The sequence below is a fragment of the Platichthys flesus genome, chromosome 23 (genome assembly GCF_949316205.1).
Source record: "Platichthys flesus chromosome 23, fPlaFle2.1, whole genome shotgun sequence".
NCBI classification, from domain to species: domain Eukaryota; kingdom Metazoa; phylum Chordata; class Actinopteri; order Pleuronectiformes; family Pleuronectidae; genus Platichthys; species Platichthys flesus.
Genome location: NC_084967.1, coordinates 5384490 through 5400023, shown reverse-complemented (window position 1 = coordinate 5400023; position 15534 = coordinate 5384490). Strand labels below are relative to the sequence as shown.

The window sequence follows — 15534 nt, the reverse complement described above, 5'->3', positions numbered from 1 at the left end:
TGATTTTATGAATAAAATTAATTTTAATTAGTAAAACTGCGCTCAATTATCAGGCTTGGAAAATGACTCAAGTTAGCGACAGTCTCTCACAGATATGGATGCTCGTTAATCAATGTGGGTTTGTTTTGTATGTATGAAAACATTGGCGGAAGGCAGTGAAAAAAATTCCTCTTGCTGTCTTCTTAAATCTGTAAATGAAAGTTGTGTACGGAGTGGCTGGCGCTGCAAATAATCACACACCCAGAAGACGTGAGGACACAAATGAAGCTTGTAGAAGCAGCTAGCAGAGGAGCTAGCAGCTAGGAAGGGATCTAAAAGTATAAAATTACTTTACATCCACAATAAAACAGCAGATCATCCTTTTATCAAAGAGCAGAGAGAGACAGCTGTTTTGATGAGAGAGCAGCAAGTGACTCAGCAGTTCATCTCCTCTGACCTTGGAGATTCCTCCTCTCACCACAAACACACACACATGAAAAGATACGCACACACAAAGCAGGGGCCCACAATAGCATAAAATGTGCTATGGTGTGCCAGCACTGCAGAAGAGACTCCTAGTAAATATTACAAGTGCCATGCACACAGAGAGAGAGAGAGAGAGAGAGAGAGAGAGAGAGAGAGAGAGATGCATACACATACAGGAGAATGGGGATGGGGGCGGCAGGAAGAGGAGAGTCAACGAGCAAGACAGCATTCCATCACTCGTCCTTTTATTCAACGCCTGGAAATAAAAAAGATATGACCTAATAAGCTGCAGGCCGACCCAGCGGTGCTCCGCTCTTGTTTCAGGTTCGGAGGCAGTGAGGAGAATATGAAAGTGGATTTGTCACGAGATGAGAAGAATGAGTCTTTCATCAAATAAGGTCCGAGGCTGCATCCATGCTTTCTCTGTCTATATTTCAGCTTTCTCACAGACACTGGGCATGTATGTGCTTTTGTACACCGGAATTGACGCCAATTGCTTGGAGAGGTCACATGTATGGAGCTTTTGTACATTACAATTAAAAGCACATATCAGTTGCTGATTCCAGTGACTCAGACTTTATGGATTATAGAAATGTTAGGATAAAAAACTCCTTTCATTCCCACCTTTTTGATAATACTGCAAGTGGATCCTTAAGAGACTGGGACATGTGAGAGAACATAACGTGAAAACAGTTTTAATTAGAAAAAATAAAATCACTGAAGAGAGAAACACATCAGAGCTACAGCAGCTTTACATCACCTTTTGGGTGACTGGGGATTTTAACTGCATGTCTCACAGACTGTGAGCAAACATCACTTTATTTGCTTATGATACAGCCCTTTCATTATGTTTCCATTCCCTTTATGTTAACAGAGTGGTGCAGAGGCAGGAGGCCAACGTATCGACGTCCTCTGAGTACTCTGTTGGCCACTGTAGAAAGTAGAAAGTGTTGCGAGTGTGCACAGTACAAAACAGATTCATAATTCAGAAGCTTGACGCCAATTCTCCATGTTTTTGCAGCTGAAAATCAATCTTGCATTAGCTGACTGGCATCGGCTCATTCATGCTTCATGATCACAGGCTCATTCATCCGCTGCAGGGTTTGATAATTAATGTCCAGTAATATTCATGCAGGTGAACAGCACCGCCATTATAACGTTCTTGTGATTACAAAAGATGGATTAGTTCCCCCTGCATACTCAATATCCCTGTTTTGATTCTTTAATTAAGAGCTCCAAAACCATTTCAAACCAAAAGTTTTGCTAAAAATTGAATAGCAACAACATGCTCTATTTGGAAAAACAACTATAATTCCACTTTGTTAACTACTGCAGCTCAACAGTCGACCTTTGACCACTGAAATCGCCTCAGTTCCTCTTTGATGTCAAGTGATAACTGATCCAAATTTGAAGAAATTCCCTAAAGGCAGAAGTGAGATATCATGTTCAAGAGGCCCAACGTGAAATGATTCTCACCAGGCCTTTTTTTTTTTTAAATAGTGTTTAAGAGAGTGTTTTGTGAGGTCACAGTGACCTGGTCCTCTAACAGGTTCTCATTGGGTCCAAGTGAACGTTTGGGCCAGATGTACTTGAGATATCATGTTTAATGGCGACTGATTGATAACCTGAAAACAAAATGCCATCAGTCATAAAAACTTCACAGGCTGTTCTATGAGAACATGAATGAGTGTGACTGAAGGGCTTACAGCTTCACCACAACATGCTCTTATATGTAGTTCTTTGTCTGCAGTCTGGCACATCTTCTCACCAATAGAGACTTAGAGGTTTGCTAAAGAGCTTAGTGATAAAGCTGCCTCTATTATATTGGTTGTATCAGTATAAACAAACAAGGCCAATGCAAATAATTGAGGGTGATTTTCTCTGGGGGTTAGGGTTAAGACAACTCTCAGAAATTCCCATGACCAACACGCGTACGTGCTGATACTTGTTTTTCCCTCTGATAAAAGTAATTTCCCAGCAGCTCTGCTGTATCGCTTCCAGGCATAAAACTAGACAGATATACTGTCATCACACCCCCGACTCATGGAGGAGAACAGGTGTTAGCAGAGCAGTGTCACACCTAAACAGCTTTATCTTGGCTTTGTTCAACCGATTACAAATTAATATTATTGCTGCGACGTCACAAAAATGACAGGTTAAACACTCGGTAGCATAGCAATGGGGTTCTGTCATTATGAGCAGCCGGCTGCTGAGGGTGCGGCTGGCCTTGAGGTTACAGAGAGGGGAAGGGACACACCAGCAAGCACGCTCCCTTAGTAACTGTGGATGGTGCCGTCATCAAACATACCTGAAATGGGAGAGCTCCACGAGGTAATAAGGGAATACATGAGGAGATACAGTGAAACAGTTCAGAACATAAAAAGGTAGTTTTTTTACACTGTAGCTTCTGTAGGAATGAAAGGTGTAGATTAGTAAATAGGTATTTAAAAAAGAGTTGCACAGAGGGCAATCATTTTTGGCAGGAAATCCTCATAGGCTTCATTTATATCCTTCTTAAAAGAGTTGACTGCAGACTAATACATCCATCGCCCATAAATCAATTGACCGGGATTATCAGACACAACAGCTGCATCAGAGTAATACAAGCTTTTTCTCCTCTCCTGAAACTATATTGTTCCCTCCTTGAAGCTCAGGGACAAAGATATACTGGGGAGTTGTACTTTATGTTCTAAAGTCATTCTGATCTATTGCCACACCTGGTAAATGTTTCACAAATTTCAGTTCACACGGCCAAAACAGTTTTACTGACTAAACTTGATTTGAAGACCTGTTGAGCAGGCAGGAAATAAACCTATCAGAACACATCAGTTGTGTTTTATAGTCACAATGGGTACAGCCACAACATTTGACAGTTGTTTACTTTAGAAAGAAATAACCAATAAACTGCAACTTAGTCCAAATGACTGGAGAACACGGCTAGGTTGAGATGACTAGACTGATGATGCGTGCACGGTGCAACAGTTCTTACGCACACACAACAACACAAACAGCTGGATCTGTGTGTGTGTGGTGCATTGTGTTCTGCTCAAGGACAACTTGTGTAAATGGCCAAGCTTAGACACACACACACACACACGCACGCACACGCACACGAACACAGACACATACACACACACACACACACACACACACCTCTCAGTGAAAGTAGGTCTGCTATAATACAGAACAAGCCTCCAAGCTGCAAGTGTGTGTCACTTTTGTGAAGGGTAATGCTGACTAGAACAGTAAAAACAGAATATTTTACATTACCTTTGATGTGTTTTGAACAATATGTGTTTGCGTTTGTATATTTGTGTGCGCAGTTGGCCCTAAATCACCTGTCCAGAAGACAGAGTGTGTGCCGGCCAGCAGCGGAGATTGGCCAGCGCTGGTCCCATTAACGCCAGCGACCATTCACAATCTGATGGGCAACGGCTAGCTGTTGCTAAGGCAACCTGCCAAATCTGCCTGCCAAATATTATTTGGGTGCATGTTGCTACTCGATTACTGATCATTGTCATCTGATTGCATTCGGGTGGAGACACAGGAAGGTTATTACGGGGGATGTCGATTTTAAAGTAAGATGAGAAGCTGTGAGTGCTTATCAAATAAACACATTAATTGGTGGATAAAGATTCACCATGTTTAGAGCTTTTTATGGAGGATGCAAAGCCATATATGGCAAAGGGGTTCCCACTTGAGTTCACTGATTCATCTGCTGTAAAATGATCATTCAATTGCTCCCTCATATTTAGATAAATCAAGGTTGAAGGTGGAAGTGAACAAGTGGTCTACTGCAGTAGAAGTAAGCTGCACAAGGTGTTCATGTATAGAAAAGGACACCACCCCTGTGTGTGAGCGCTCCCACAGGACCTCCGGATGTGGTCTGAGTGATTAGATCTCAAGACACATTGAGGACACATTCGGGTGCGTTTACACCTCTCAACTTGTGATTGGCTCATTTAGGATGATTTGATACCAGGTCTGACTCGGGTCTGTAATTTGCCCGGGGAGAGTAGGGGCCACCTACCACAAAATTAAACATCACGAATCACTTGAGGATCATATTTTTTATCCAGAATGGTAAATATTGTAAAAAGATGAAAAGTTTGAAGCCAAGTTACAGCAATATGATCGGAAGGTGCCGTTTCTCCTGCGCGGGTTAAAATATAGTAATCTAGACATCTTTGCAACACCTTTGCAATGGAATTTAGCCCAACTCATTTTTAAATAAATGCTGAATTTCATCTGATGCAGGGGTTCATGGATTTCTTCTTTTGTTTTTTTACTTTTCTTGGCCTGTTTATTGCTAACCAAAGCCTAATTACAATACAACACTTAAACAACCGTTCTGTGTACTAGGTTGAAAGTGGTGGGTTAATGCTAAAAATGGTCCGTCCTCCCAAAGCCAATGTGAGTGACCATCATCCTAAGTCACACATGCTACCTCCATCTGTCACCTCATCACGGGGCGCTTACCGACAGTGATTAACACAAACCCGAAAATCAGGAGGCAGATAAGTCGGTGGAACCGCATCAAGAGTTTCAGGACCCTTAAATCGTGCTTCTCATCATCAATTTGATTATTCAAGGGGTCGGACAGTTTCTAACAGATCGGCCACATTTGCAAGAAAATGACGACCACTGACGAGCTGAACAGAAGAATTTAACTCTCAATATGTGCCACATGAGGATTTCTAATGTATCACCTGTTTGTTTGTCAGTTTGTAAGTTGCTTGAAGCAAGATTACACAACAACAACTGAATAGATTTGCACGAAGCTTGTGCTATGGTTCAGGGAAGAAACCACTACATTTTGGTGGAAGGAATATTTTTCACTTCCTTAAAGATGGACATTTTTCGACATTTTCACAGTTTTCTGGGAAAATTCATAGACCTTGTTAGGGTTGCAAAGGGGTGGAACATTTTCGGTAAATTTTCGGAAACTTTCTGGAAACGTTCCATGGGAATATTCAGCTCGGGAATTTTGGTGAGCACTGAAAACATAATTCAAAACTCTTTTTTAAAGATGTATGGAATGCAGCACACGCTGCACGTTGAATTTCAACCCACCACTGTGCATTTCTCCATCACATGCACAGATAATTGCCAGCATCCTGCACACTACAGCAGGGCTATTGAGGTCTGCAGTAGTGTGCAGGACTAGTCCTGTAAGTTTCAATGATATTACTGGGGAAAATATATTAGCATGCTGATTGAGGATTGTTCATCTCTTCATCTAGCCTATTTCTATTCATTCATCCAACAATTGTAAAATATTTTTAAAGACGATTCCAATTGGCCAACTATTTATATCTCTGGCATTGCATTAGTGTTTTAAGGTTTTTTCTCATTTTATTCTACAGAGCATTGCCACGTGCACTCTCTCCTGTGTGGAGACATTTCACCCCAGCCAATGTAGAAGGACAGGCTGTGTACATTTGAAAATACTGTGCAAAGACCTATGTTAAGAATGACACATAGTCAAGTGCCCAATGTTTCCTCAGGGCTCTAATCAGCCTATGACAAAACAAAATGTTTATACTTATGTCTGTATATGACAAGGTAAATACAGTTAGTATAAATTACCCACACAATTTCCAGTTTATTCCCGTTAATTCGCGTTAATTCCTGTATATTCCCGTATATTCCCATGCAAGTTTCCAGTTTTGAATATTCCCGGAATTTTGCAACCCTGGACCTTGTTATATAAAAATCTGACATAATGGATTTAGGGGACTGATGTCTATATGGGTGTGAAATTTGGTATGGCTTGATTAAATATAAGGGGAATGGTAGACATATCGTCTCTGTTCAGTGCCATTTTAGCTTCTTTTCTTTGCCACCATTTAATTTTTTTGTTCTAGGACAGACAGACATAAACTTCTGATAAGGCAGCTGAGGTCTTCCTTATTCATATATAATTTTCTATCACTAATATGACGCACGTGTATCTTACAAGATACAGTCACACATGCACCTACATGTCTGTTACCTGAAGTCAGGTTGACAGACTGAATCTAATAAGCTAGGGAGGCCTCACTTTCACTAGCCCAGTCAAACCGGTATAAGGTTGCTGGGGATATAAAAGAGTTCTGTATTAAAGGGTGACATCAAAAGTAACCCACATTACTATTCAGCACTGCATCTGTGAACGACGCTGGATATAGCTTTTATTGCAAAGTCTCGCTCGGAAAATCAATCATAACCGGTTCGCTCGCTCTCCGCCGTCGCAGCAGGAGATGAGAAGAAAGACAGGAGCGCTCAGATCTCTGCGTTCCTGCGCTGGACAAAGCCTCACAGAGAGCGAGAGAGGAGAGATGGACGGACCCAGACCGAGACACACCGACTGATGATTCATTGTGAATTCTGTCCCACATCCTCTCCAAGGTGAACCTTTAACACTGCTGCAGCAGACCAAGATCATAAACATAATTTGTAGTGTACATTGGACATGGAAATGCTTTACAGCTCAAACACAGGAAGGAGATGGTGCTTTTACAAGTGTGTGGTGATGGCAGATGGTGGAAGAAAGGAAAGGCTGATTGATAAATCCCTTCCAACATATTTCTCCAGGACACCATTAGGGGCCCCGAGGCCACCCCCTGAGGCATACATGTGCTTCAACCCCACACAGATTTCTTTTCATTACCACTGCTCTATCTCTTCTTCTTCCTCCTCCTCTTCTTCCTCCTCGGCTCTGGTATTTTCTTATATATTGCACTGCCTCAGTCGGCAGCAGAGCCTTGAGGGTAGATATGCTAAGCTGCTTTCAGCTGCTCTGGATCACAGCCACCAGGGCAAGCTCTGGAAGTTTTACGCAAGATAAATTAAAAAAATAATGTCCTGTCACTGCTTCGTAGACATGAAGATCTTCATCACTTCTGGTCGCCTGTTCATTGGAGATACAATCTTGAAAAAAATGTCCATTTACTGCTCCAAATATTTTATGTGGTCGGACTCCACAGAACCTGAATTGTGTCTCCAGCCTTTAAGTGCTGTTACTGGAATGACATGAGTAATGGGGAATTTGTCAATGAAAGTGAGGCTAGGTTGAAGCAAAATCTAATGGCACTAGGTCCTTTGTGTGAAATGCTAAGGATATTTCCCCCCGACCTTCAACCCGTGTTGATCCTTCGTTAACCCTGACAATTTTATGTCAGAGGGAAAATACTTAACCACAGAATCTCATTAGCCCTGCAACTGTACGGGTGCTGCTACTGGAAAGACATGAGTTATGGTGAATCTGCAAATGAAAATGAAGCTAAGTTAATCACAGTAATGGTTTGAAGGCTGCAGGCTTTTTGGTCCTCTGTAAGAGAACCCTCCATGTTTAGGTGTTCATAAAAAGATGCAGATGCATGAAAGCTCGATGTAAAACTGCGAGCAATGTTATTCCCAACACACAATGACAGGAACCACGAGACTTGCTGACACGTTCTATGATTTATTCAGGAAGCAGGTTTTGCAACAAATTTAAACAAAATGCACAAGTTGACACATTAGTTCACCAAAGCGCTCACTCGTCACATTAGATGTATTTAGGCCCAAACTCATGCAAAATGTCCTCTGTTGACTTGACTGGCGTCCTTGATCGCTAAAAAATGGTCACCCAGCAAGCACTAAATTCACCATAGCGAGCATTTGGTAAACGTGTAGTCCCAGCAGGCTGTGTCCTTCCATTCCCTTTGGAGTAGCAGATGTTGTTGTCTAGAGCCTTCAGGATTGCGCAACACGACTGAAACCGAATCCTCCAGGAGAAACAAACTGTAGCAATACAATCGAGTGTCATGTTTCTGCAGCTGCACCACAAGAACTGCATTCATTTTACCTTTCTTTAACTGCAGGTCTTATAAAGGATGAGGAAGTGTACTGAAAGAATTGTCATGCAATAGGTCACCAGGAAACAGAATTTTGTCAGAAGAAAATGGAATGTAATGTGTTTTAGATGCATAACGTCAAGCTCACTTGTGACAAATGATACAGCATGAAGTACATGCTACAGTAATAAACTAATGAACTGAACTGAAAAGTACAATTTGAAGTTTTAAGAAAACAGGCTGAACTAAAACACACAAATTATTTCTGCAAGCTCTCTTATTTACATTTTATTAGATACATTTTTTCCACGTCAAACCTGTTAAATGTTTCTCTGGACACCTTCTCAGACATGTGCCTATGTTTACATACATGAACAGCAACATACCAGCGTGTGCCACAACTGCACAGAGACAACAGGCTTTCAGCTCGGGGCCATTATAAGCTGGATGTGGTCGCTGAGAGGCTTAAAATAGAGCGCTGATCCGATAATGGATTTAAGTTTATGATCATTAATATTCAGAGTTCTGTACACACGTCAATCTGTGCATTGAGAAGGATGGGGCCACTGCCCCTTTTGGGGGCACACACAAATGCATGTCTCTCTATGGTTGTGAACTTTCAAAATACATTTGAATGTATTTAGGGTTAACCCTAACCCTAACCCTTACCCTTACCCTAACTTTAACAATCACAGCTAAATGCCTAAACCTAAATCATACCCTAACCCTGACTTGACCCTAAAACAAAGTCTAAACCCTCAATAGCCCATTTGATAGCTCACAGACTGCACAGTATTGTGTGTGTGTGTGTGTGTGTGTGTGTGTGCGCGTCACAGTATAGCTCAAATTTCATAACACTGAGATGCTAAACCAAGAGCAGCACATTCAACGTTAATCTGCGTTGAAACCTTAACCTGTGTATGTAACTAGAAGGTAAGCATTGACGTTAACAATGATGTCAATAACAATGTTGTCAATAACATTAGCATCACCAACACCGTCATCAACACAGCAACAATAACAACAGCCATGCCTTTCTGGGACCATTCAAGGCGAACACACCCTTGTCTCCTGATGTAGCACTGGCTTTTATTCTCACTGGTAATAATAGCATGTTGAAGTTGTGAAAACACAGAGTCTCAATGTGGTACATAACGTAGGTGTGTGCACAACATCAGGAACAGGATGGATCACCTGTTAGCATCTGTTACCAGGCTACCAAATGATTGACCTTGTTGACTTCTATTATCGACATCATCAGCCAGCATGAAAGTGGAGACAACACCAAAACCATGAGTAGGCAATAACCACAGACGGGGATTGATGGCATCCTCCACCCAATGTCATCGACAAACAACAATAACAAGTAACAGCAGCCAATCACAGCTCAATATGCTGGGACTGAAAGAAAAATTGGCAGAAGACAGAGAAGAGCACAGATGGAAAGATGAACAGGAGGACAAGCTTGTGAACATATTGTAAGTTTTCACATTTCACTGCACTGTAAAAAAATGAGTCTGGAAATGAAATTCAATCACAAACACACACAAACACTCGCACACACTGTGAAACGTGGACTACAATCCATGACGTTTTGTCACATAGAAAACAACCATCTTTAGTTCTATTTATGAGATGCTAATTATGACCGTGATAAAAGAAGAAAAGGAAAAAAAATCTGCTTACTCGTATGAAGAAAAAGGAAATCTTATTGGAGTTGAACACAGGGACACACAGGGAGATGTATGACATAAAGAGCAGGATATAGAAAGAGAAGGGGGGCTGTGCAGTCCCAGAGACAGTGACAAGAACAGTGCCAGCAGCGAGGAAGTGGAGCATCAATTAAGGGCAGCGTGCCCTAGATGGCACGGTGACATTCCCACAATGCATTACCATCCTGGCCACCACTTTACTTTCTGCTCAAACATACACTTTGCCTGTGTAAAGGCCTCCCGGAGGTTAGGCTTTCACCTGACTTCATCTGGACCCCTGAGTTGAACCCGGAGTGCTGAATATGGAGCTAATGCAAAGTTTAGCACACACTGTGTTGAGTCCTAGGCAGGTACCTAAAAATGGCTCACAAGGACATTTTCCCCTGTGATTTTCAATTCCCTCCAGCTGAGAGCTGCATACCTGAGGTAAACAGGCACGCACGTACATGCACGCATGCACGCACTTACACGCGCACGCACTGGCACTCCTGTCGGTATTGAATTATTGAATGGTGAGCAACAGGGACACAGACAGAATATACACCAGGGGAGGGTAATAAGACACTGAGGAGAGCCGCATGTACATGTGTGTTAACATTCTCACACACACACAAACACACATCTGCCAGCATGAGTTAAGATTGGTGAGATTAATCCTGTGTTAGGGCAGGTGGAGGAGGTGATAAAGTGCACACACACACACACACACACAGACAGACAGACAGACAGACTGGCCAGTGGAGGAGACAAAACATGACGAATCAGTGTCAGATTTGTGACAACGTGTCCTCTCAGCACAGAATGTTTCCGTGTCAGCCCTTTTGAGCTGACGCAGAGAATTCAAAGCAGCAGTAACACAGAGATTAATCTTAAATTCATGATTTCCCACATGTGTTGCTGCACCTGAACTCAGCGCCGCTGCTCGTCAAAGGGACTTGTCCCCCCTGCAAACACTCAGATCCGTATCTCAGTCGCTGACAATTTCACAAGGGCCAATCATGACATCAGCGGGCACTTTCCGAAAACAGCAACACAATTTGTATTGGTTCTATGCTGCTGCTTTTACTTCTGTTCTTTGTCTCATGCAGATGATCAAAGCTTTTATTTGTTGCTAATTTAAGCACTGTAACCACCTCTCCTCTTCCTCATTCTGCAGAGAGAGAGACAGAGACCAGAGAGACCAGAGAGAGAGAGAGAGAGACCAGAGCGAGAGAGACCAGAGATAGAGAGACCAGAGATAGAGAGACCAGAGAGAGTGAGAGAGAGACCCCTTCTGCTGATACATCAGGTTCAAGCATCCGTCAGCAGCTCTGGTTAATGTGTGTCTGCAACATGGCCGACTCGGATCATTGAGTCCTGTACCGGTGTGCATCCAAAGCCTGTCTGTCTTAGAGTTTCAGATCCGGTCCAAACCCACCCCCCCCAGCTTGGTGTCCCATCCTGTGACTGAACTTCCTCTTATTCAGGGGAAGTTTTGCTAATCCCTGGATAGTTAATCCCAATCTGTATCCACCGCCCCCCCGCAGCCAACCCACTAGGATGCTGTCCAACCAGACGCATGAAAACAAACTGACACTGACTGACTGTCAGAGGTTTACCGAGCGTTGAATATTAATCATGTCATTTCATAGGAAAATTGAATTGATGGGATTTCATAATTGTGGCTACTATACCAGGGATTAACCAACTACTGCTCAATTACTTATGTGCAATGTGATAAATAAGCCCTGCCAGCTCAAGGTTACACCTAAAACAGATAGGGGGTTAGGGTTAGAGATGCTAAATGATTAAATATTAACGCTAAAAGTAATGGTTAACACGTTCAAGTGGTTCGTTAATGCCACAAGCAACGAATAGTATTTACAAATAATAGGCTACTACTTAAAGTAACAAGGTCAAACACTTATACGTTCATACAGTTGGCTAATCCTTAATTTAATAAATAATTAGTTCCAATAGTGAGGTAGCCCTTAAAGTAATGATTAATATGTTCATCATGGTTATCAAATTCTAACATTTGTGGATAGCAAGTTCAAATTGCCAGCTACTGCTAAAAGTAAATGACTGATTAAAATGACTCAAAGTAATGAATTAAATTTTATGGAATCGAAATTAGAAGACAGCACATTTAAATTATTGGCTAATTGGAATGAATGAATGAGTTCAAAGTGTTTATAATAAAATAAATGGTAATGTTATTAAGTCAATATCGACTGCCACGAGGAGCCCAACACTCTCAATGAAACCTCCTCAAATCAGCCATTGCACTGATGGTAAAGATGATGCCATAACACTGGTAATATGACAGTCCACCCACTGCTGCTCACACAATAAGACTGGAGAAGAAGAAACGTGGGGGACTGAGGGACATGTACGAGTCTTTGTGGTACAACCGTAGAAAAAGACTGCAACACTGCCAACAAGTGCAGCGAGGTCCCAGTACATGTCCCAGTACAGTCAGAGGGAGCACTGCCACAGACATGTACCCCCGGGCGAAGTGAGTCCCGAGTCCCGCGTGTACTCACGTGCCGAGCAGCTCCTTGAAGTCGAACCTCTTCTTGATGTCGTCCACTTGTTTCTTCCACGTCTCTCCTCTGCCGGCGTCTCCGTTCTCCCGAGCCATGGCGCTGCTCCGACCGGCCCGAGTGCGACCGACACCGAGGGATGCAAACAACGGGAGAGCGCTGGGTGAAGGAGTCGCGGGGGAATGGAGGTGAGCTGCCGGGTGGAGCGGGAGGTCTGGAGCGTGCTGGAGCGTGTCTCTGCTGCAGGACCAGATGAGTGTTCCCGCAGGTTGCTGTGTCCCTGCTGCCTCTCTCCCTCTCTCCTCCTTCTCTCTCTCTCCTCCCTCCCTCGCTCTCTCCTCCCTCCCCTATTTCCTCTCCGGCCGCTTGGACAGCTGCCGTCAAGTCAGCCGTAACAGAGCTGCACTTCCCCTGCACGTTGTGTTTGCGTGAAAACACAACATATTGTTTAGATTTGTCCTTAACCATCATTAGAAATGACCATTAGGTGTTAAAGGTCTTTTACTTTTTTGTTTGTGTATCATTGACAGTTTTGTTTACCTCTGTCCTGTCATATTTGATCTTGTTTTAAAGTGTTCAGTATGTAAGATTTAGGTGAAACGGATCAATTGGCAGAAATTGAATATATAACAATCCTATCGATGTTTTCACTAGTGTGCTTCATCTAAATTGTACGAATTATTGTTTTCTTTAACGTAGAATGGGCCTTTATATTTAAGTACTTAATATTTACATCAGGAGCGGGTCCTCTCTATGGAGCCCGCTGTGGTTTTTTTTAACTAATACTAATACTTTGACCTTTTTAGTTTTTAATCAAATTATAAATCTGTACTTTATGCATTTTTCCCCACTGAATGATATCAAATAAACAGATGACACAGAAAAAACATAGATAGAAAGCAGACACATTATAAATAAGTCAAGATACAAATTAAAATGCATTAAACCAACATCATTATAACAACAATTTTTTTAATGGTTAAGGATAGTCAACTGGTGTCTTTATATTTTATTGTGTTAAGATGTAGATTATAGCTTAATAGTAGTGTTTACTGATTTCGTAATATGAGATCTGATCAGCATATAGATAGAACAATTTCATAAGCCATGAAATGCTTGGAGATAATTCGATACATCTATCAAATCAAACTCAAATGCAAAATGAACGAGGTCGCCCCTTCAAAGTCTCAACTTTATTTGAATGACACAGTTTCGCAGTGAGGTTTTCTGTCATCGCTTTCTTCAATACCTCATTTCTCCAGTGCTTTTATTCTGAAGACAGCATCCCTCAACTTCCCGTACTACGCTAGTTGCGGACGTGCAGCTTGACCGAGGACCTGATGTCACCTGCAACTGTCTAAACGTGGCTGACTGCAACATTTCCGTATTCAGCAATTCTTCATCATCAATTATATTATTTGTTAATTTGAGTGTTTCCTCTTATTAAGCGTTTACTACCTAAAAACACGAGTCCTATTTTGACTGGACATGTTGTCATAGCAATAAAGGGGGATGATGGGATGCTGCTGGCGCATCCTGTCCGACTCAGGGAGGTACAGACTGTTTGTGTGCGTGTGCGTGTGTGTGTGTGTGTGTGTGTGGTCAGCACGTGTTAGAGCTAAATTCGCAGTGCGCCAACTTGTGCCAGAAACAACAACAACCATTTTGCATCCATCACAATTTGGGATCCCCACAGGCTCCAGCAGAGCCGCCCGGGGATCAGCAGTGACCCGGCGCAGCTGCACGTTCACCTGGGTTCAACTTGCAGGGGGGGCTGATCCCTGCACTCTGGCAGCTGCAGGGGGATGGGGTCAGCTCAGGCTACTCACGCACACACACACACGCCTACACACACACACACGACCAGTGCACTTTGGCTTTGTTCCTTGTTTTGTGTGTGTGTGTGTGTGTGTGTGATAATGTAGACAGGAGAGAGGAGGGGAGGGGAGGGGGACAGCGTGTTGCAGCCTCAGCCACTCATGAGTATTCCGGCTGCAAACTACTGCAGCTCTTCCTCGGCAGCATCCAAGGAAAACTCCCCTCTATCCCCCCCCCCCCCCCCCCCCTCCTGCTCCCATCCTCTCCCCCCCTCATCCTCGTCCTCTAACGCTGAGTCAGCAAACCTGACCTCCTCCTGATGAAAGATGATTACCCAGAGAGTGGAGAGGATTAAAAAAAAAGAGGGTGGTTAAATAATAGAGGATGAATGTTCAGGGTGATGAAGGGGCAGACTTCTTGCTTGCATATAAACACATCAATTGAGGGTGCGCACTCATACAGAAATCATGTCACGAGCGTGGCTAATAAAATAATACTTTTCAGTAAGGCTGAAAATCATTTTCGTTCTCACAACAAAAGTGACAACCTATTCATCCCTCGTTTCCTTGTCTAAGCAGTTTCCTTTCTTTAACATTATCACATTTATCCACAGATGATATGTCTGGTTGTGGTATATTGTAGACTGCAGTTCTGTAACACGTCATCCAACGACCCTGAATATCCTATAAATGTGTGGGATACTGTCAGATTAACAGATCTGATTCACACACATCTACTACAGATGAGCTAATTTCATCCCATTAGCTCATCTGGATGCAGCTCAGGTCACAGCGGTGAGCCATGGGTCTTTCCACAGAGGGGATCGTGGGATCTCTCAGTAAGAAAAGCTAATTTGGAAATGACAAAGTAGGTGATGGTTGACTTCATGGTGTTGTGCATGCTGGCTCACTGAGATGATTTTAGGATACAGCCAGTATCTCAATTTTATACTTAATTCTAATTCTAACCAGTGTAAACTAGATTCCCACTGGAGGACTTGAGGCTGAATTCAGATTGTGATGATGACACTCATGTCTCTGTCATTCAACCAATTCTATTGCCAGATAAGACTGTCAACGGCGACTGATTCTGCAAAGGTACCATTTTAAATATCCAATATGTCACTTCAGCCACTAGGGGTCCCTCAATCAAAACAATAACAAAAGAAATAGTTGGATGACATCATGCAGCAGC

The 15534-nt window shown here is 42.7% G+C and overlaps 1 protein-coding gene across 1 annotated transcript in view; it reads right to left on the bottom strand.

Moving 5' to 3' along the window:
* Positions 1-12850, bottom strand: part of camk1da (calcium/calmodulin-dependent protein kinase 1Da) — a 51446-nt gene extending 38596 nt beyond the window's left edge. Inside the window, exon 1 of the mRNA XM_062383052.1 lies at positions 12523-12850. Coding sequence (XP_062239036.1) covers positions 12523-12620 — 98 coding nt within the window. The 5' untranslated portion in view covers positions 12621-12850. The remainder of the gene's footprint in view (positions 1-12522) is intronic.
* Positions 12851-15534: the final 2684 nt, after the last annotated feature.